Below are 20,762 nucleotides of genomic sequence, written 5' to 3'. Positions count from 1 at the left end.
TAATAATAATAATAATAATAATAGTAATAATAATAATAGTAATAATAATAGTAATAACTTTTTCTGTTTAAAGCATGACTTTTTTTCTGATTCTAAAATACTAAAATATAGATCAAAATGTTTCAAAAGGATATTTAGCAAAACAACCTCATCAGTCAAAATTCAGAGCATCCGCCAATCATGCTCCTAATCTTTCTCCTACCAGCCTCCAAATAAAATTTTGAGCCTATTTTCCGATGTCGAAACTGATTCTTTAAATTATCTTTTTTCATTTGATTTTGGTTTAACAAACATCTTCCACTGTTTGTATTAATAATAAAATAACACATATTTACTGATATAAACTTCCGGTAAGACTAAAATCTCTAGATCACCCCCCCCCCCTAAGAAATGCGTTTTTACGTTTGAGAAAATATAGGCACATTTAAGATGTGCTTTTATGGTAATCGGGACAAAATAACACTTTTATTGTTAAATATTTAGAGATTTATAAAGAATCGGTATTGGAATCGGTAATTGTATCGGAATTGGGAATTTAGTACGGAATCAGTAATTGTATCGGAATCGGGAAAAATATTAGAATCGTCCCATCACTAGTATGTATGTATGTATGTATGCATGTATGTATGTATTTGTACACAGACAACTGCCCTTTACATAATAGATAAGATAGATAATAGATTAATAGAAATAAATTTTATATGGGGGGAAATAATGGTGAAGGTCTTTAATTTTGTTCTTTTTTCAGTCACAGGTTCCCCTATGGGCTCAAGCCATTGCCATCAAGAAGCCGCATACGCGCACAGATAATGAACTTCACTTGTTGAATGAACTCATGATGTCAGTGCGATCTTATCGAGAAAAATTTGAATTTTCAATGCGGAAACTCGTTTGCCGAGTTTTTAGATACACCAAGTAAGCCATTTTATTTTTCACTCTGTGCAATGTCATTAGTGGAATGAATAAAATTTGATTACTTATAAGGATTATTACAAGTATAGCATTTCTATCCATGCTACACATGTCCTCAACCTGCACAGAAAAAAATGCAAGTAGAAGGGCGTTCCAAAAGTAATGCCTCCTATTTTTTAATTTCACCTGAATGGATCAGAGGGGATTGCAAATTACATTGTTATGATGACTGAACTTATGCATTCATGACCTGAAAGTTTCATCTCCCTGTTGCAAATATTGACGGTGTGAGACTCTAATAAAACAACCCTTATCATGGATGTGCATTAGAAGCAGAGATGCGTCATTGAATTCCTGGCAAAAGTGCATTGAACATAATGATGGTAACTATGTAGAAATATAAAGTCTGGAGCACAAAAGGTCGTTCGTTTTAATGGTACCACTCCTGTCTTTGTAGTTCTTCAACTTTTTGAGTTAAAAAAAAAAAGGAGGCTTTACTTTTGGAATAACCCTTGTAAAACGTCATTCTGGAAATAAAAAGTGATAAAAATGTAGAATTATTATTATTTTTTTTTTACTTTAGTTTACCCCTGTTACAGGGGAAGAGGGGGAAGAGTTGCACGTGGCAGAGGTCGACGGTCAGCTATCTGGGCTTGCGAAGATGACGTCGAAGGAAAGTTGCTCAGATCCTAGGCCAAGACAGTGATCCTGGATTCAGGTGCCCCTGGAATGACGTCAAAGAAGTTTAAAATGGAGGACAAAATCCCCGGGGTTTGGTCAGTGGGACTGACCAACATTTCAGGCAATGTGTTGAAGAATGTTCTGACGTCATCAGTTTCAATAAAATATTATGGAAACAGCCAGACAACAAAAAAGAAGGGAAGCGGCAGCCACAAGGGAGGAAAGTGGACATATTATCTCTCTGTCATCCTGCACACACTTATCCCACCCCACGACCTCTCCATGCTGTCAGCGTTGTCACTGGAAAATAAACAGTTTCAAATCATTTATTCCTATTACGTATTATTTTAAAAATGCAAGAGACTTTGTTTTGTGTTTACATCTATTGTGGAGGTCCGCCTAATTGTGCAGATTTCAAACAATCCCTGACTCGTGATCTGGCTAGCACATTTACCATTGAAGTGTAAAAGACTACTGTGATAAGTGGGAGATTTATAGAAGCTAGTTTTATGAATAACACAACATGCCAAACAAAGCATAATACCATTGAAGTGTAAAAGGCTACTGTGATAAGGGTCAGATTTATAGAGGAGGACAACTTGGATGGGGAGTTGGACAGTGAGATTTTTATTCACCTTACTTTAAATTTTTGCATGTTAGTACAGTCAAGGAAACAAGGAGAAAAGGGAAATCCAATATGCTCAGATGAACATAATACACTTGTAACCCTTAACATAAATACCCCGTCCCGTCTAACTAGCAGCAAAACCACACCCCTTCACTGTCGAGGTCAATAGATTTTCCACTCTAATTGCTTTTTTCCCCCTGGAACTGCTAACTTTGGAATTCTCTCCCTGATCCTTGTTTTCCTGATTGTACCAACATGCAGAAATTTAAATTTAATGTGAATAAGCTTTTCACTGCTCAACTCCCCACCCAAGTTGCCCCCACTCCGTTTATGAATATGGTCCTTATTACAGTACTCCCCTATAATTCAGTGGTAGTATGCATTGTTTTGGGCGTACAAAGTAAAAAGAAAGAAAACGATCTACATTTTTATCAATTTTTGTTTACAGAATTACGTTAGTATTTCTTTCTGTGAGGTTTAAAGACTGAGGAAAAAAAAATTGCCTCAGTCTAGAAGGAGTTTTTTTCACTGATCGAGGACAGAAAAGATGAAGTGTGGCATCAGAACAGATACTACACTTTGAATTATTTATTTGCTAAAAAATATATAACATATAACACAAGGCCATCAAAAGTATGGGAAAGTGAGGGTCATTAGTCATCCTCTATCTTATATGACATACGGACTATCAATGCCATTTAAGTGTGAAAGGCTACTATAATAAAGAGCAGATTTATAGAGGTGGACAACTTGAGTGGGGAGTTGGGAAGTGAGATGCTTCTTCATCTTCCACCATCTCTTCAAGCACCAACATCTCTTCAAACATTATCGCCAACATCTCTTCAAACGCTTTCTTGGCATACACCAATTTATGTGGAGGGAATCATCATGGCCGTGAATATGCTGGTTGTTCAATGGTCTTAATGTGGTATTGGATTTGATATTCACCTGCATCAGTAGGTCTAATAGATTGAATAAGGTCCTTGTATTAGTGCAGGATTTCTATGTAGCGTGGGTTGGGCTGGGTTGCAATGCTAATCACAATTGTATTTAGACACGGTAGCGTTCCTGTGACCTTGATGGATGTTGTGTTATCGGGCCAGGTTCTTGTCTTCATGTGAATAGCTAGGTTGTAGTGTCCCAAGAAGTCGGCACCAAACAAGAGTGTCCTAATCTCTGCTACAGTGAATAACGACCTGAAGTTGGGCGTGAGGTTAATGTTTAGAGTTAGTTCCTTGTTTCTATAACTTATCATGATGTTGTAAGAAACTTTGATAATCACTAAGTGTTGCTTTAATATCTTTGTTTGCATATCGTCCATTTCAGTTATGAAGTTAATCTATGCCCGTGTCAATTCTCTCCAAAAATAAAAACCTTTCAGAAACCCTCAGTGAAGGTCTCCTTTTGTCTTTCCTGCATGAAAAGAAGCTTTATTTGTATTGCAACCACTAGACGAAACGGCAGCAATGAAGACAAGTGGTGGCATCAGACAAGGACGATAAAAGACTTATTTATTTATTTTTTTAGAAGTGACAAACATTAAATTAAAATAAATTACAAAAAAAAATATTTTTATTACACAAATGTACGGGTTATTCCAAAAGATTAATTTTTTGCATTCACAACCGATAGCTGCTACTTCTGCAACTAAAGTTTTAATGAAATGAAATAAATTTGATAAAATTTGAAATAGGTGTCAATTTAAAGTTCGCCACCTCTAAAAACCACCATGTATATATACCATTTTGTTGTTGAAAATATTACGAGAGAAATAAGTAAAGAGATGGGTTTGTTTGGAAGTCATTTTCTTAAAGCTGCTTAATGTAAACGAACATTAAACTGATGATGACGACGACAATGACAACGATGATGCTGATAATGATAGTGATGATGGGGACGATGATAATTACGACGATGATGATGATGACGATGATGATGGCGCAATGAGATGATGACCACAATGACAATGATGATGACGACGATGATGATAATGATGACGGCAGTGATGATGATGATGCTGATATTGATAGTGCTGATGAGGACGATGATGAACACGATGATGATGACTATCATGATGATGATGATGATGACTATCATGATGATGATGACCACAACGATAATGATGACAATGATGACGGCAACAATGATGATTTCAAAGATGGTGATGACAACGATGATGACGAAACTGGTAATGATGACGATGATGATGACAATGATAATTATGACAGTGACGATGACGATGATGATGACAATGATAATTATGACAGTGATGATGATGACGATGACGATGACGATGATGATGATGATGATGATGATGATGATGATGATGATGACGATGCGTAGACACATCATCAAGCATGTACATTTTATTTTAGCCGTTTTTTTCTTTCTTTGCAGCTGTGAAAGAGGACGCATTGTTATACGTCAAAGTCACATTGGCCTTGGATTTTTCCTGGTCTTTTCCGGGTCCCTTTATGTGCAGAAAGAGACAAGTGGGAAATCTGGGCGAAAACAGACGGATATGGAGAATATCATCCACAGTGGACAGCATTTTGGAGTAAGTTGAGTGTTTCAATGATTCTTTCTGCTTTTAATTGAAGAAAATTATGTTTCGGAAATTTTCAGATGTACATGGATAATCTGGATTATTTGGACTACTGTTGTTGGATGTTATTCTCACAACGTTTCAGCCGATGTAACCTCCGACCTTCTACAGATGTATCTTGTTAACTTCAGGAATCTGTACAGAATTTTGATCAGATCCCTTGCAAGGTGTGGCCTCAGAGCCTTGATAAATGGTGACTCCTTTGTAAAAAAAAAAAATAAATAAATAAAAGGATCATAGAGCAACAGATATAAGTGCTAAATAATAATCAGTTCTGTGACACTCTTCCAGAGGTTGAAGGTTCCATCCTCAATATCAGTTGAACTCAGGATCTGTATGAAATTTTGACCAAATTCCTTGTAAAAATCTCTGTGTTGCATTGTATTACCTTTATATATACTGAGTCTATATAACTGCATGTATATATATGTGTGTGACTGTTCATGTGTGTGTGTGGCTGGTCATAGTGACCTCTTTTAAATCGTCTAGTGGACCTTTATTAGTTCTCTCTATCATGTATGTGTTGCATATTTTGTTTTTGTTTTTATCGGACTGTGTGTTAGCTAACTGCTTACTTAATGGACTATTGTCCTTGAATCCCTTAATCTCTATTTACTTAATGGCCCGTGACTCGTCTTATGGTCATGGGTGCGTGTGCATGAAACATACAATACGCATACACATGACGACATCTTTGTCTGCTGTTGGCCGTTTCAGTCTTTTGGCCACTGCCTAGGCGATTCACCAACGTCTTGGGAAGCTGGGTTCTACTATAACAAGCACGCATGCAAGACACACAAGATGACGTATGTTTTTTTATATATTGGTTTATTTCACTCCTATGCTTTTCGTCTTCCGCAGCATGGAGTGAAATCAACAATCTTGGATTTGTGACGTTTCTCTGAATCCATTTGGAGACCGTCACTCCCTTATGGGGAGACCTGTTTAACCCATCTGGCTTCCTCAACTTCTCGGACCCAATTCACTAAATTTTCTCAAACCGGAACACCTGACACGTCATGTCCGGTTCCTGCTCCTAGACAATTAGATAGATAGATAGATAGATAGATAGATAAATAGATAGATAGATAGATAGATAAATAAATAAATGCTTTCTACCCAGCATTGCCCGGCTAATACCTAACATGTGTGTACACGTTGTTTCAAGTATGTACACACTTTATATACACATTTATACAACTGGCGTGCCCACACACAATCGAGTGTTCTTGGACCTTTCCAGTTATGGTCTAAACATATACGTGTGCGTAAGATACATTTATATATATATATATTTTCTTTGAGAAGCCACACTTTATTTTCTGCAGCTTTCAGCTTCATCCTCCGTTCATCCATTATCTCAGTCCTGCAGGATATGCATGCATGTGGAACTACACGACAAATGCACTTTTTATGTGTAACATGTACAGAGTGCAACTGATGTTTGCAGAGTGTGTCGGAGTTTGTGTTTTCTTTCGTATTATTTTATTTTATACTTGCGAACCCATGCATGCCACCACCATGGCAGCTGACAGTGTGAGAGTCAGCGATATGGCTACAATGGAAGATGGCAGACAAGAACACAGAAACAGCTTTGGAGGTTATCATTTGCTGTCGACCAGAGTAACATATGGTTTTACATTAACAGGAAAAAAATCGAATTGAAAAGAATTACATTTATACTAATAAGTTAATAACCAGCATATTAGTTAATTTGAACCAAACTTTTGATTTTTCAGTTTAACTGCTACTTGTGTCTGACTGACTTAATTTCACGGAGTAGAAGAAATAAAACAGCCGTTTCTGATAGTGCAGATTCATCAGTGCTAAAATTTTGAAATTACTTGTTTCTTTCTTTATTTGGATACCCTCGCCAATGGATGTCTGGGGCTCCTGTCCTTTAGACCCCGCCCTTCTTTGTATGTCAGGGCCCCTAGGAGCACTTTTTATTCAGACCAAATGCTGCTGATGGAAAAGTTGCTCATTGCTGACTCAAACGTCTCTTTTTGCGTCTTCGCTTTCTCATTCTCCTACTCACTCTGCCTGGTCTCTCTCGGCTGAGCTCAAATAACTGACTGATTCAAAAATAAAAAAAATGTCCCATGTGCGTTTCTATATATTTTAGGGGTAGAGGAGGGATATGGGTCCCTACATCACTGACACGTTATTATGCCCTCAACGCTCATCCTTGTCAAGGTTGTTCTCAGTTTTAAGCCTGAGTCAACCAGTTTGATTTGGTTTGACTCCTTGATTCCATCTACACTAGAAAGCTTGTGTAACCTCTGTCAGCTTGCTCTTCATCACACCTAAAGCAACGGATAAAATAATAAATATAATCAGGTCAGTTCCAATTTATTTAATACTATTGTTTGCTCCTCTTAATAATGTTGAGCTTTTCTTATCTTGATAAGTTTTGCTTTATTAAAGATTTACTCTTTGATAAGACGCACACACACACACACACACACACACACACACACACACACACACACACACACACATATTTACAGAATGTAAAAGATTATATAATTATTTCCAGAGCTAAACAACGTCGCAGTTCACAAGAGCCATAAGAGCCAACAAACCGGAAGTCCAAAACTCGAGTTTCGCTCTCATTTGGGCTCATCAGTTAGACACATCTGAACTCGAGATTCGAAACACAAACCTCTTGTATGGCAGAGTGCTCGCCTCCCATGGAAGAGGCTTAGGTTTCGAATCCGGAGTTTGAATGTGTCTAAGTGAGAGCGAAATTTGAGTCTTGCCCTTCCGGTTTGTTGGCTTTCATGACTCTTGTGAGCTGCGATGTTGTTTGGATGTGGAAATATATATATACTAGCATGGGTACCCAGGATGCCCGGGTCGACATGAAGTTCCATTTGAAACAAGCCTGCTATACGAAGGACATTAATCATTTTTATTGTGGGCAACGTCGATACCTCCACAATTTCAAAAATAAAAGAACGGATAAAAACATGTAAATGTAATCGCCTAAAAAAAGAAGTACATGATACCCTCTCCACCAGATATTCCGGCAGAATGAATACAAAGAGAAGAAGCTATTCTCAAGATACTGAGCACTTTTTGCTGCTAGTGTGCTGGACCCCATCCTTGCCAAAAAGAAATAAATAAATAAAATAAAATAAAAATAAAATCAAAAACTTTTGCTTCAATAAAAATAGCAGCAAGTGTCGGAGTGACCGAAAAAAAAAAAATAGCTGTGTAGGCAGACTTCAACCTGAAAAGCGAATAAAGGGAAAAGATAATTTGCCCATTATAGAAATAATAACGTTATAGACATTAACGCGTTTGAAAAGTTTAAGAACAAAATGGAATTCCTTTTATTGGCTTGTTTTTTTTTGTTTTTTTTTCACTGGCTTTTTTTTCCGTAAATAAAAGAAATTTTCGACTTGTTTCTTTTTTGGAGGAGGGGGGTTCAATTCTTGGAACGCTCAAAGATTCTGTATAGTCGTTTCCAGAATAAGAAAACAAACAAATGAGATCTTTTCGTTTATTCGTCAGTGTTTTATTTATTTATTTATTTTTTTTATATTAAAAAATAATGTTGAACTTTTTAATAAAGAAATAATTTTTATTTATTTTTTATTTACACACATTCAACATCTCGGCATTTGGGGAAAGGAACGCATTCCTTGACGGGCCTTTGCAGGTCACTTCTATCATCATCATCATCATCATCATCATCATCATCATCATCATCATCGTTATAGTTTTCTTTCTAGCAGTCGGCTACACTCCTAACCTCTGGAAGAGGAGGAGGAGGAGGAGGAGGAGGAGGAAAGGGCTTTTGCCTGTTTTCGTTAATTCGAACCTAGCCGGTCAAGAAGAAGGACGCTAAATTCGGCTCCGTCAAAAAAGGATTTTTGACGTTAAATTCTTACGGGTTTTTTTTCTCTCCTCCTTTGGAGAAAGACGTTTGTTTAGAACTCCATTGGGTGGTACTAAACTGTTAACGTTATTTTATTCTCAGTCATTATAAGACAACAAGGTCTTAGGACTGGAAAATTAATACCAGTTATTAAAAGGCAAACAGGAGTCTTACAACTGGTAAATTATTATTCTCAAAGGATTAACGAAAGAAACCGCCGTGTGTTGAAGAGTTCTTTTCTGTAAAGAAAAAAAATTAATTTTGCCGACGAGACGAGCAGAATATCCCCCCCTAGAAAGAAAATTCACTCTTTTTTCTAGGAACTTGAAAGATTATTCAACCGAAGTTTCCTTCAGAAAGGAAATCTTCCATAATACAAGAATTTACCCTGTATTTGTACACATAAAGCACACCAAAGCGGATTTATGGACTTCTGTTTCTCCCCTTTGAATTAAAAGGTACCTGAGCCTTCACAAAGGGAACATATTTTACTTCTTTCTCCCATTTTAGGTCAAAGAAACTTTTTGTTTGTGATTCCTTTCGGAAAAGAAAAGAAAACATTTTGTCAAAGAAAGACTGAACATTTTTTTTTTGAGAAGGACTGAATTTAAAACAAGGACTGTTTTCTGTTTTTCATATGTTTTGTAGCGGACTGGTAGATATATTATATATATCCCCGAGTCGTACAAAATAGGAAAAATGAATTGAATTGAGGAAGAAACGAACAACGCGTTTATTGAAATAAACGAACTAGGATTTATTTGTGAAGAAACAGATGAAAGAAAAGGGTACAGCACGTGTTTAGTTGGGCGTACGTCTCTCGCTGTTAGCTGGTGAGAGGGAAAGTCTATTGTTGTAGAGAGAGAGAGAGTGAGAAAGTCAATCCAGGCCATGGAGAGAGAAAGTGTGTACGTACTGTCTGTTGGCTCTTGCCCCACACATAGTAGCAGGGGACGTGAAGCGCGCTGGCACGTGCCCCGAAGGAGCGATTGGTCTGTCGACTGCCCAGATCGGGAGCCGAATCGAAAAGGAGGAAACAGCTCAGGTCTCTTGCTTTTGTAGTTGTTTCCGGTGGTCTTTTGCGCATGTGTGGATTTCCTTTAAAGGGAAGTGACGTTGCCCATGTGTGCGTACATGTGTGTACGTTAGCGTGTGTTTGTATGCACGTGAATGTGAGTGTATGTACATGAATGTGAATATATGTACGTGTGTGTACGTGTGCGCGTATGTTTGTGTGCGTGTATGTGCATGATAAGAAAAGTGGCTTGAGATGTGAACGCATGTTTTGTGTGAGACTAGAACAGGCTTGCACAGTTTTCTTTCAGCCTTTCACACAAGTAAGGATTGTCGTCATTTTTGTTTTATTTCTTTTTTTTTATGTATTTTTAAATGTTTCTTAAGGGTTTTTTTTTTAAACCCCAGCCTTGGGAAATAAAGGCAATTGATAACTTTTTTTTTTAAATAAACTTGGATCATTTTAAACACATTCGGGTCTGTATTTCTTTTGCTCATTTCCATTAGTTCCCCATTTCCGAGAAATTTGCTTTATATGCTTTTTTTTTTTACTTTTTTTTTTCTTTCATTTTGTTACTATGAAAAACGGATTTTGGTGACGAACCCAAAATTCCGTAATTTTGCCTTTATAAGAGGAAGTTCAAATGAGAGGAAGCTCAACTTTAGAGGAAGTTCAAATTAAAGGAGTTTTACTATATATATATATATATATATATATATATATATATATATATATATATATATATATATATATATATATATATATATATAAAACCTTCCAAAGTAACGAATCTGCTCTAACATCAAACCTCTGATTCCATAATCCTGGATTTTATGAAACAGACAAATGTACACAATTTGGAGAAAACAGCATCAATTCAAATTAATTTTTGTGTTTTTTTATTTATTTATTTATTTTTTAATCCAATCAGGAAGTGGCATTGTTAGGAGACGGACATCGGACAGCTACAGTGATTTGCCGAGAACCATCAGAATTATTCTACATCGAGAGGGACGATTTTACTTCGATTTGCCCAAACATCTTTGATGAAGAATTAGCCGAAAAGATCAGATTTGCACAGTATGTGATTTTTTTGTCTAAATTTTTGCAATGAAGAACACTTTTATGCTATCTATATATCTATAAAAGTGAGAATGTGTGTGTGTGTGTGTGTGTGTGTGTGTGTGTGTGTGTGTGTGTGTGTGTGAGGACAATTCTCAACCTATATACTCAACGAATTTTTGATCTACAAACTTGAAATTTAGCATAAATTGTATTTAGGTATGTGGAAAACTATTTAATTAGTTTTCATATGGAAAAAGGGGGCTGCTAAGGAGTTAAAGTAGAAAAATTGGTACATGGGAGAAGCAGTTATCGGATTTTTACGTGTTTGCTAAATGTTTCACGAATGCACATGCGTGAATGATTAACATTACAGATTCCTTATGTTAATAATAAGTAAGTTTAAAAAACAAATCTTAAAGATCATGTCATGCTTGCTTAATGGCTATCGTACTTGACTTATTGTCTTTAGGTTTTGGTTTCGATCTCAGCTCGAGTATTTTTTTTTTTACTTACAAGAAGTGAACTGTTTAGAAAAAACATAATACTCGCATGCACATGTCTCAGTTTCTTTTTGTTTTTTTTTTTTGTTTTTTTTTTTTACTTAATTTTTTAAAGGAATATAACGTTATGTTTAATACCAGACAATTTTTTATCTGTACACTTTAAATTTGGTATATAGAGTATTCAGACATGTGGAAAACTTTTTAATTAGTGTTCAACCGAAAAAAGGGCTGCTAAGGAGTCAAAATTGAAAAATTGTTACATGGGAGGGTGATCAGATTTTTATCTGTTTGTCAACTGTTTCACGAATGCACATGCATGAATCGTTCACAGATAGATTCCTTATTTTAAGAATAAGTAGGTTTGAAAACACTTTTTAAAGTCGTGTCAAGCTGGCCTAATGGTTATCGTACTTGACTCTTTAGGTTTTGGTTTCGATTTCAGTTTGAGTATTTTTTTTTTTATTTACAAGAAGTGAACTGTTTAGAAAAAACATAATATTCGCATGCACATGTTTCAGTTTCTGTATGAATTAAGATATAATATTTATGCATATTTTATGACCAGGCAACACTGGGTAGCCTGCTAGTTATATATAAAATAAAGCTAGTTTGTCCACTATTTCTTTGACTTTAATAGCTTTGTTAACAAAAAGTACATCCTTACAATTGTGCAGTTAGTCAGTTAGTTTTAGCACATATTGGTCTGTGTTGTTAAAAATAAAAATTTTATTTCTAATCGATTTCATCAAATTTCATATTTAATTTGATCAGCAGTTTCTGTTTTGATTACTAATATCGTAAAAGCAACATGACAGACCAATTGAAATGCTTTTTCAAACAAGTCTGACAGACCAACACAAACGCTATATCAAACTGATGCATTACAGACCAACGAAAATTATATTTCAAACTTAAGAAAAAATAATTTTAAAAAATGCTATTTTAAACTTAAGCATGACAGACCAGCGAAAATTCTATTTCAAATTTAAGCAAGACAAAATGAAAAGAAAAATGAAAACTTAAGCGGGGAGACCAACGAAAATGCTACTTCAAGCTTAAGCAAGATACAATGAAAAAAAATTTTCTTTTAAACTGAAGAATGACAAACCAACGAAAATTCTTTTTTAAACTTAAGCATGACAGTCCAATGAAAATGCTATTTCAGACTTAAGCAAAATAGAATAACGAAAATGCTATTTTAAACTTAAATTGACAGAATGGAAAAAATACTATTTTTAATCATGCTATTTTAAAATTAACATGACAGACCACTATTTCAAACCTAAGTACTCCTGATCTTATATGGAACACGTACATCAAATTTGTTGCAAGGCCGCTGGAAAAATGGTGGAATCTTTCTATCGATCCGGTAGATATCTACCTGCTGATGCAATTCTCTATCTATATAAGAGCCAGGTACGTCCAAGGATGGAATACTGTGGCCACATCTGGGCAGGAGCTGCTAGAAAGGACTTGTCCTGCCTTGATAGAGTTCAAAATAGACTTCGTGGCCTCGTAGGAGATGTCCTTTTCTCTTCCCTGCAACCTCTATCTCACAGAAGAAATGTTGTGAGTTTGTCTCTGATGTATCGTTTTTTTCATGGAAAGTGTTCGACTGAGCTTCAATCTATGGTCCCCCCTCGCCAAACTTTCACAAGAAACACTTGTCTAGCTGAAAACACTATCCATAATTCCCCCCACTCTTTATCTGTGCCTAAACCTAAACGTAGATTCCATGAACAAAGCTTCTTTCTTAGAACTGCACGCCTGTGGAAGTGTCTTCTGTTTTCCTGCTTTCCGGCTGACTACAATATGGTTGTGTTCAAGTCTAACGTAAATAAGTTCTTGATGAGCTGTTCCATATAAGTTATCAAATTTACCGAATTTTCATTACTAATGATTACTATATTGTCCAATTTCTACTGTACACTCTTTAACCCTTATCCTTGAGTGGCCTATTGGCCTTGATAATGTGGTGATGCCTGTGTGTAAGAAAAAAAAAAGTAAGACACAATGATAAAATTGCTTTTTCTAACAAGTACGACAAACTGATGAAAGTCCATTTCCGACTTAAGCATAATAGAGCAACACAAATGTTATCTCAACCTGAAATATGGCAGACTAACAGGCAAGGTCTTTCAAAGAGATGTGCAAACACATTTAAATATCCCGGTAGACTTGAACTGAGAAAACCTTGTCAACAAAAGACACATCAATCAAGTTAACAATTATGCAATAATTTAAGAAACCTTTTGTTACATTGTCCAAAATAGTAGCAATAATTTGGCAACTTCTTGTTACCTTGTCCCAAATAGTAGCAATAATTTGGCAACCTCTTGTTACGTTTTCCCAAATAGTAGCAATAATTTGGCAACTTCTTGTTACGTTATCCCAAATAATAGCAATAATTTGGCAACCCCTTGCTAAGTTGTCCCAAATAGTAGCAATAATTGGGCAACTTCTTGCTAAGTTGTCCTAAATAGTAGCAATAATTTGGCAACCCCTTGCTAAGTTGTCCCAATAAATAGTAGCAATAATTTGGCAACCCCTTGCTAAGTTGTCCCAAATAGTAGCAATAATTTGGCAACCTTTTGGTAAGTTGTCCCAAATAGTAGCAATAATTTGGCAACCCCTTGCTAAGTTGTCCCAAATAGTAGCAATAATGTGGCAACCTCTTGCTAAGTTGTCCCAAATAGTAGCAATAATTTGGTAACCCCTTGCTAAGTTGTCCCAAATAGTAGCAATAATTTGGCAACCCCTTGCTAAGTTGTCCCAAATAGTAGCAATAATTTGGCAACCCCTTGCTAAGTTGTCCCAAATAGTAGCAATAATTTGGCAACCCCTTGCTAAGTTGTCCCAAATAGTAGCAATAATTTGGCAACCTCTTGTTACCTTTTCAAATACTAGCTACTTATGTCTAAGTGACAATATGACTTATTTGGAATGAATAAGAGTGTTAAAAATGTCAGATCGTTGTCATTGAGATGACTTTATGCTAAGCATGTCAAACATGCGGCCACATGCGGCCCATTGCAAGTTTGATTGTGGCACGCACATGCGATTTTAATCAACTATGAAAAAGTGAAGGAGATAAATGAAAATATCAAAATATGAGGTGTGTTCAAAAAGTAGTAAGAATTTCTTATCTATCTTCGGTTTACGTTCTAAATAATGCAATTTCAGAATCAATTACTTTTCATCGCCGATAAAACTCAGAACTGCAAAAAAAAATCTAACATGACGTAAAGTATTGTCACCGACAAGAGGTGTGAAGCCTTAGAACAAAACATGAAAAGTGTTTGAAACTCTATACTGTTATAATTTTTTTTTTTTTTGTGTATATTGATATTCACATCAAAAATTCTTTTTATTCTATTAATATTTATTTGCTTTCCCACGAAAGAAAAATGTGACACAAGGTCGTTTTTAATGTGGGGTGAAAACCAGCTCCCCGAAAAGAAGACAAAAGGGGACCAAAAATAATAATTATCTCAGCATAGAAGGTTTCCCCTCCATTGACTGAGACAAATTATCTTAAGAGTAGCATCGGAACAGATACTACACTTTGATCTTGTTTATTCCAGTTTTAAAAAAGTTACAATCAATTTTTTTTTAATACTTTTTAAATCATTACTATATATTGGGTTCATTAATAATATAATAATAAATATGAAATATGCATTAATTAAAATATCATATTTAAGCCTATTTTACAACCAGACAATGTCGGGCTGCCTGCTAGTTTGATAATAAATATCCAATTTTTTTTTTACACACTTATTAAGGCCCAGAAGCCACTCGAGAATAAGGGTTAATGAGTATACATTAGTCAATGTTGGTTGGTTGTTTTGTTTTACGGCATATCAACCCTTTTCAGGTTATTTTAATGCCGAATCTGGTGATTTTGAGGAACGATTTTTTAATATAGTATATTTGTTTTTTAAGTCGGTTTCTATTTAACCCATAGTTGGGACCCTAACAGGTACTACCACTCCGGGTCAGAGTGGACCTGGGAGCAATGACAATTAAAGGGTGGCTCCACTCTCCCTAAGGCCTGCAAGCTGGGGCCTCACCATCGGATATAGTTTAAGGTCATATCCAAGACCACATTAGTCAATGTGATTACGTGTAATAAACATAAGTAGTGGGAATTTTGTAAATTGGATTATTTAAGGGGACGGTTTATCAAGAACTTGTTTACATTGGACTTGAAGACAATCAGATTGTAGTCAGCTGGAAAGCAGACAATCGGAAAAGTTGAACAATTGTAATTTATGTGCATTTGGTGCTGTTGCATTCAAACACAAGTGAACCATGTCGGGTTGCCTTTTAAATTTTTGTTATATTGAAAAAAAACAAAAAAAAACATTCATATATCATGCTGATTTCTTTTGTTATATTCTTACTGTAAAGCTTGCTAGATGCCGAAAAGCTTTCTACTCTAATAGCTTCTTTCCTTGGACTGCTAGGCTTTGGAATTCCCGCCCTGTTATCTGCTTCCTTGACTGTTTTTATGACATGCAAAAATGTTTAAATGTCATGTGAAGCTACATAGCACTCATCTCTTTTAATCATTCTCCCAAATAGTTATGTCTTACGTCCAAGTGACAATATGCCTTGTTTGGGGTGAACATAAATTAACAAGAAAAAAAAAAAAAAGAATGCAGAAAAATTTCTGAGATGAAAGATTCTTTTGGTTGCGAATCCATTTTGAAGAATTGTAATTTATGAGCATTTATTGCTGTTGCGTTCAAATACAAGTGAACCATGTCGGGTTTTTAACCTTGGAACAAAACATGAAAAATGTTTGAAGACTTGACGATAAATGTCCATTTTGAACAATTGTAATTTATGTGCATTCGTTGCTGTTGCATTCAAATACAAGTTGCCTTTAAAATTTTTCGTTATCTATAATATAAATCTCACCTGTCTGTTTAATTGTATGTATGTATGTATGTATGTATGTATGTATGTATGTTTTGGTTCAATGTGGCTATAAAAAGCTTCAAGCACAGGCATTACTTGATTTGCAATGGGATACACACTTTGCAATCAGTGTGTATCTCGATAAAACAAAAAGGTTGGCTTTAGCCTAAAATGGCAAACGGACATTCAATGAGGACTGATGTGAATATGGGCGTCAATGGCAATAAAGGCTCTGGAACTTCTAGGGTTTGGCCTGGTAGGTGTTTGGGGCACCACAGCCTGGACCTGGTCATCAGTGAATGTGCAGGACTATAGAAAGTTCATAGAAGTGACCGTCTGACACGTGCTGCTAGTTGCCCTCATGTTTGCGTCATTTGAGCCAGAGATATATTAAGTAATGGCAATACTCAGGAACGAGTTGCTGCCATCATCATGTATGTATGTCTCGCAAAAACTTTCGACAGATGCAACGGATTTTCATGAGATCGGTATCATTTTGAAACTCGACCATTCGGACGACAAATATTAAAAAATTGGCTAAAAACATTAATTCCTACACCCTCAACTGGACACTTTTCTACAGGGAGGGATCGCTTTTTTCACTGATATTTTCGAAAGTCATCACCACTTTTCGATTGTCTAGCCTTAATTTAAACCTACGTCACTTCTGGTTTGGTGATGGGTGCAACAGCTAGCACATCATGTTTTCTTTTTTTTTTCGCTTTCTCTTCCTCCTTCATGATACGGGTTAGAGTCTGCCTGCCAACTAGCACTCTTTTTATTTTTTTTTGAGCTCGCAATTTTCCCTTTTTTGTTTTTGCTCAACTAACACCCTTACACACACCTCCACTTTCTTTTCCGCCTTTGCGTTGTGGGTTCGAGCCTGCCTTCCTACTACCACTTTTTTTTTTGCTCAACACACACTTCCAAACACCCGGGCAATACTGGGCAATACTGGGCAACGCTGGGCATCCAGGCTAGTATTAAAATAAAGAACACATTTGTATTTTGTACTTATTTCTTTTGTTATATTCTCAAAGCCTTCTACTCTTAATAGTTTCTTTTCTCAGAGTGCTAGACTTTGTAATTCCCTCCCTGTTTCCTGCTTCCCTGGCTATACTGACATGCAGAAGTTTAATATAGTATAAACCAACATCTCACTCATCTCTTCAAAACATGGTCCCTAATAGTAGCCCTTTACGTGCAAGTGGCAACATACCTCTTTTAAGGTGAACATGACTCGACAAAAAAAAAAGGGATGCAGAAAATTTCAGAGGTGAAAATTTTTTTTTTTACAACGAAATCACCACTTATCAAGGCGCAGAGGCCACTCGAGGATAAGGGTTAAAGAGTGTACAGTGGTCAAAAGGACAATATCATAGTAATTGTTAGAAGTGTAAATTTGGTAAATTGGATTACTTAAGGGGAACGGCTCATCAAGAACTTGTTTACATTGGACTTGAAGACTACCATATTGTAATCAGCTGGAAAGCAGGTAAACGAAAGAGAGTTCCACAGGTGTGCAGTTCTAAGTAAGAAGCTTTGTTCATGGAATGTACGTTTAGGTTTAGGCACAGATAAATAGTGGGGGAAATTATTGATAATATTTACAGCCAAACGAGTGTTTCTTGTGAATGTTTGGTGAGGAGGACCATAGATTGGAGCTCAGACGAGCACTTGCCATGAAAATAATGATAAAACAGAGACATGCTCGCAACGTCTCTTCTGTGAGAAAGAGGTTGCAGGGAAGAGAAAAGGGCATCCCCCACTAGGCTACGAAGTCTATTCTGAACCCTGTCAAGGCAGGATAGGTACTTCCTAGCAGCTCCTGCCCAGATGTGACAGCAATACTCCATCCTTGGACGTACCTGGCTCTTATATAGGTAGAGAATTGCATCAGCAGGTAAATATCTACTGGATCGATAGAAGGATCCCATCATTTTTCCAGTGACCTTTGCAACGGATTTGATGTACGTATTCCATTTTAGATCAGGAGTAAAGGTCAAGCCCAGAAGGTTGTCAAAACATGGAGCCTCCCCAAAACGAGAGCCATTGGTTTCGATTGATGCCAGATGGGGATCAGAGCATTGATGATGTAAAGATAGAAGCTTGGTTTTAGATGTATTAAAAGTAACCAGCCACTTTTTTCCCCGTTGTACCACGTGCTCAAGATCAGAAGAGAGAGAATTGTTTGGTTGCAAATCCATTTTGAACAACTGTAATTCATGTGTATTTGTTGAGGTTGCATTTGAATACGAGTGAATAATGGCGGGTTTCCTTTTTAATTTTTGTTTCGTTGAAATAAAAAAGAAAAAACACATTTATATCTCATGCTGATTTCTGCACTTGTATTCTTACTGTAGAGCTTGCTTTAAGTCCTAAATAATGCAATATCAAAATCAGTCACTTGTCATCTCGCTGATAAAACTTGTAACTGCACATAAATTCTAGCCTTACATGCGAAAGATTGTCGACAACAAAAAGTGTCAAGCCTTTGAGCAAAACATTAAAACTGTTTAAATATCTTAATTTTTTTTTTTTCATTTTCATGCCAACTAGCAATTATATACTTTCATTGTGCAAGTTATTTCCAGCTGAAAACAAAACTTTATGGAATAAGGAAATCGTTTTTATTACGTTGCATTCCTTGTTTTTGAACAATAACTTTTGTGAAGGTCATTTTGCATAATTTAATCCCCCCCCCCCCATAAATCCTCCCTATCTTGGGTTGAGCATATTGGAGAGTGAAATAACACACTGCCACTGACATATAATGCAATGCTCTTTGTGTAAACAAATGGAGCTTAGACGTTTGGACAATGCTTGTAATTTCATATGCCCATCTTAGCAGCAGCCCAAATAGCTTAATGATTAGAAGCGTTTACTATTGCCTAGGTAGTCGACTTTCAATCCTGGCTTGCAGTAGTTGCTAGTCTAGCTACACTGAAGGGCTGTGATACAGCGAAATAGTCTGTCTGTGGATGACATATATCGATCTATCTATCTATCTATCTACAATTATATATATGCAACTTTGTCTGTGTGTGTGGGTGTGTGTGAGTTCGTTCCTTATAGACTCCGAAATGGCTGAACAGATTTTCTTTAAAATTTACAGAAATTTAGTATATAAGTTTGGGAGTGATCTTAGTTAAGTTTTGTCTCAAAATACCCTCGATAATTACCGATAATCAATAATCGAAATCGCTATTTTAATTATCTATCATCGGTAAAGCCAATTTTTTCCATGTCGTCGCTTAGCAACAATGACAGAATAACGGGCTGTGAAAATTCTACTGAGGGTAAGTTGATAGCCTGTTCTTTTTTTTTTTTTTTGCATGACGTGGTCTGTAGGTTCAAACTCCGCACGTGAATTTCTTTTTTTTTTTCATTAACTGCAAAGAATCTTATAAGACTTGAAAATTTACCTGTTTTTTAGCAGTGCAAAAGTAAATTATCCTCCTGTTTTTGAACGTCCATTAAACAAGCTACTGATCCTGAAGAAATTGCAAAACAGTCTACGCACATATTTAGTGAAAATGTGATTCAGAGATTTCTTATATGTCAGTCTAACAAAACATGGGCCCCAACAACCAAGCACCAAGTAGTATGCCCGGCAACATAAAATAAGGAATTTTTCGACACAGTTGACTAATTGTAGAACTATACAAGCGACAGCCACATAAATTCTTACAACGAATAGATAGTCGATGTTGATTCTGTGGTTTCTTTCGCATACAGTTCAAGAAATCATGGCCCCCTAAAACCTCGCCAAAGTAGTTGATTTTAAGGTGGAAGAATAGCTGCTAAGGGGACAAATCAGAAAATTTGGATTGTTGCTGGCATGTTGCATCTATTGTGTGGGGCTACGTTGATCAGTAAGGTGTCAATATAACCGAAATTTACTTAAATAATTTTAGGATTACAAAAAGAAAAAAAAGAAGAAAATATTGGAATTACCAAAGATACAGATCAAAATAAGCATAAAAAAGGCATCAAAGCAACACCCGAGCAAGGCCGGGTAATACTGCTAGTATATATATATATATATATATATATATATATATATATATATATATATATATATATATATATAAAGTCAATAAAGAGAGAACCTGAAAGTATAAAAACTATATAGTAATATATATATATATATATATATATATATATATATATATATATATATATATATATATATATATATTCATTTATTTAATAAGAGTATACCTCGATTAGGGGTGTTGGGTAAGTGAGAACTCTTCATATCATGGTATTTCGAAGTCTAATGCTTTTCATCAGAAGAGCAGAGAAGATGCTAGGTAACATAATAGGGATGCGATATATATATATATATATATATATATATATATATATATATAATTTGTTGAGCTTTGCATTATCTCGATAAGTCTCCCCTTAAAGAATTGATTTTATTCCCTTCTTTAACTCACCCATTTGTGTGTGTGTATATATATATATATATATATATATGTATATATATATATATATATATGTTTATATGTAATTGAACTAGAGCAGGGATT

At 35.7% G+C, this 20,762-nt stretch overlaps 1 protein-coding gene across 1 annotated transcript in view; it reads left to right on the top strand.

Moving 5' to 3' along the window:
• The window catches only part of LOC145265659 (uncharacterized), a 95,546-nt gene that overhangs the window by 51,721 nt on the left and 23,063 nt on the right, over positions 1-20,762 (top strand). Inside the window, exons 4-6 of the mRNA XM_080121724.1 lie at positions 749-915; positions 4,619-4,778; positions 10,659-10,807. Of these exons, the coding sequence (XP_079977850.1) occupies positions 749-915; positions 4,619-4,778; positions 10,659-10,807 (476 nt within the window). The remainder of the gene's footprint in view (positions 1-748; positions 916-4,618; positions 4,779-10,658; positions 10,808-20,762) is intronic.

Source organism: Euprymna scolopes, chromosome 40 (genome assembly GCF_053919585.1).
Source record: "Euprymna scolopes isolate OS-2025 chromosome 40, ASM5391958v1, whole genome shotgun sequence".
NCBI lineage: Eukaryota > Metazoa > Mollusca > Cephalopoda > Sepiida > Sepiolidae > Euprymna > Euprymna scolopes.
Note: the sequence above shows the minus strand (reverse complement) of the source record. Positions and strands in the feature narration are given on the sequence as shown.